The sequence below is a fragment of the Triticum dicoccoides genome, unplaced genomic scaffold (genome assembly GCF_002162155.2).
Source record: "Triticum dicoccoides isolate Atlit2015 ecotype Zavitan unplaced genomic scaffold, WEW_v2.0 scaffold137149, whole genome shotgun sequence".
NCBI classification, from domain to species: Eukaryota; Viridiplantae; Streptophyta; class Magnoliopsida; order Poales; family Poaceae; genus Triticum; species Triticum dicoccoides.
The window spans coordinates 1-1765 of record NW_021197079.1 but is presented as its reverse complement, the minus strand read 5'-3'; the positions used below and the strand labels follow the sequence as shown (position 1 = coordinate 1765).

At 41.4% G+C, this 1765-nt stretch overlaps 1 protein-coding gene across 1 annotated transcript; it reads right to left on the bottom strand.

Moving 5' to 3' along the window:
• Window positions 1-869: 869 nt before the first annotated feature.
• Window positions 870-1760, bottom strand: LOC119343675 (probable flavin-containing monooxygenase 1; the record flags this gene model as incomplete). The annotated part of the gene is made up of 2 exons (XM_037614510.1): window positions 870-1364; window positions 1447-1760. Coding segments are annotated over 2 exons (666 nt in total), but the record flags the coding sequence as incomplete, so codon positions are not given.
• Window positions 1761-1765: the final 5 nt, after the last annotated feature.

The window sequence follows — 1765 nt, the reverse complement described above, 5'->3', positions numbered from 1 at the left end:
AAAACTCTATGCTTGGAGGTCCAACATGTGTCTACAAGAATAAAATTGCATAGTAGACATCATTGGCGTGTAGGTGCGGTGGTGATGTGACATGCAGTGCAGTGTTTTTCCACACCCGAGGTGGTGGCGACGGGTTCTCTCCAGGCGGCGTGGGCTGCGGGTGGCCGCCTCTGCCATAGTGGGCCTGGCCGGTGGAGGTGGTGGCGTGGTTTTGGCGGCGCTCTTCCGTCAGCGATGGTGCCTGCTAGGCTTGGTCCGACAGTCTTGGGCGGTGTCAGGAGGGTAGTGTGGGCTTTCCTCTATGTGCGGCTGGACTTCATTCGCGACCGGATGGTACCCACGATGGATGTGTACGGAGGACCCACATTTGACCATCTTAGTGAAATTTGGGATATATAAGGCAATATGTCATGAGGTTATAGTCTATCACAATTTTGTTATTCTATTTCACTAGTCAAGTTTGAATTGTTGTGTGTGGTCTTTGCTAAAAGATAATGTAAGTATATATCCCACCAAAGGATAAAGAGACTAACACTATTTCAAACGATGACATAGTCTTTGTTTATATACTTTTGTATCTTTTTGAGGTGAGTAAATTTCCAGTCACTCAAATCTTACATATGTATTGTTATTACTGTTTCGCAGATACGTACGTGCAATTAGCTAGGGATTAGTAATAGAAAATATAAGCTAACATTATATATAATTCTACATATATAGTATACTTTCAATAAGGGATTTCTAAGAGGCATGACTATATGGTATAATTGTGCCTATGGTTTCATTTCTTCCTTGACATTGGATATTACTACACTAGATTAGTGGACCAAACAAACCACTAACCTGACTACAATTAATGTCTAGGAACATGTCCTGGCACAATACCATACAATATTATAACAAGTAACCATGCAAGTATGTAAACAACGAGGGATCTGGTAGACAACTTATACATGTGTGTACATGAGGGATCTGGTAGAAAACTTATTGTGTGCAAACATGTGATCTACTATTACTTGGGGTGAAGATTAACATAATCACAAGGACCATAAGGCTCAAATAATTCAGAGAAAAAACCCTTCTTCCTTCTTGGGTTGCATCCCATGTCCTGGCATAGTTGATCATTGTACCATATATGAACAATTCCAACACATGACCTACGGAAATAGTCTCGAGAGTAGCACTTCATGAACTTCTCCCATTCAAGGACATCCCTCTGCATTTCTCTGACACTTGGCAATCTGAAACCACCATCCATAAAATGTGATATCCACTTGGACATAAGCTCTGTTGTATAGATATTTGTCAAGCTCTCGGAATAGCCGATGACCGCGAGCTGTGGAATCTTTGGATGGATGCACTCCCTAAAATAAGGGATTAGTGTACTCTTGAAAATCAAGACGTTCAAACTACATAAATATTGTGCATATATAGTGAGGTGATTACCTATAAAGTGGCACGGTCGTTGATGTTGAGCCAACGACTATGCTCCGAAAGTATTCTGATGTGAACATGTCCTTGATCTTTTGATCACCGTTGAATCCGGTTCCGAAGATAACAATGTCACTCTTTACTGGAGTACATTCACCTTCAAAATGCACACCTTCTTCACAAAAGCTGAATGTTTTTGACTTCTTAAGAACGATGCTACCTTCCTCCAGATTCTTGTAATGATCCTTTGGTGCAATGGCAGCTACACATGCCACTAATCCCTCAAAAAAGCTATGGTCAGGCACCATGTCATGCTTCCTCATTGCAATTGAGT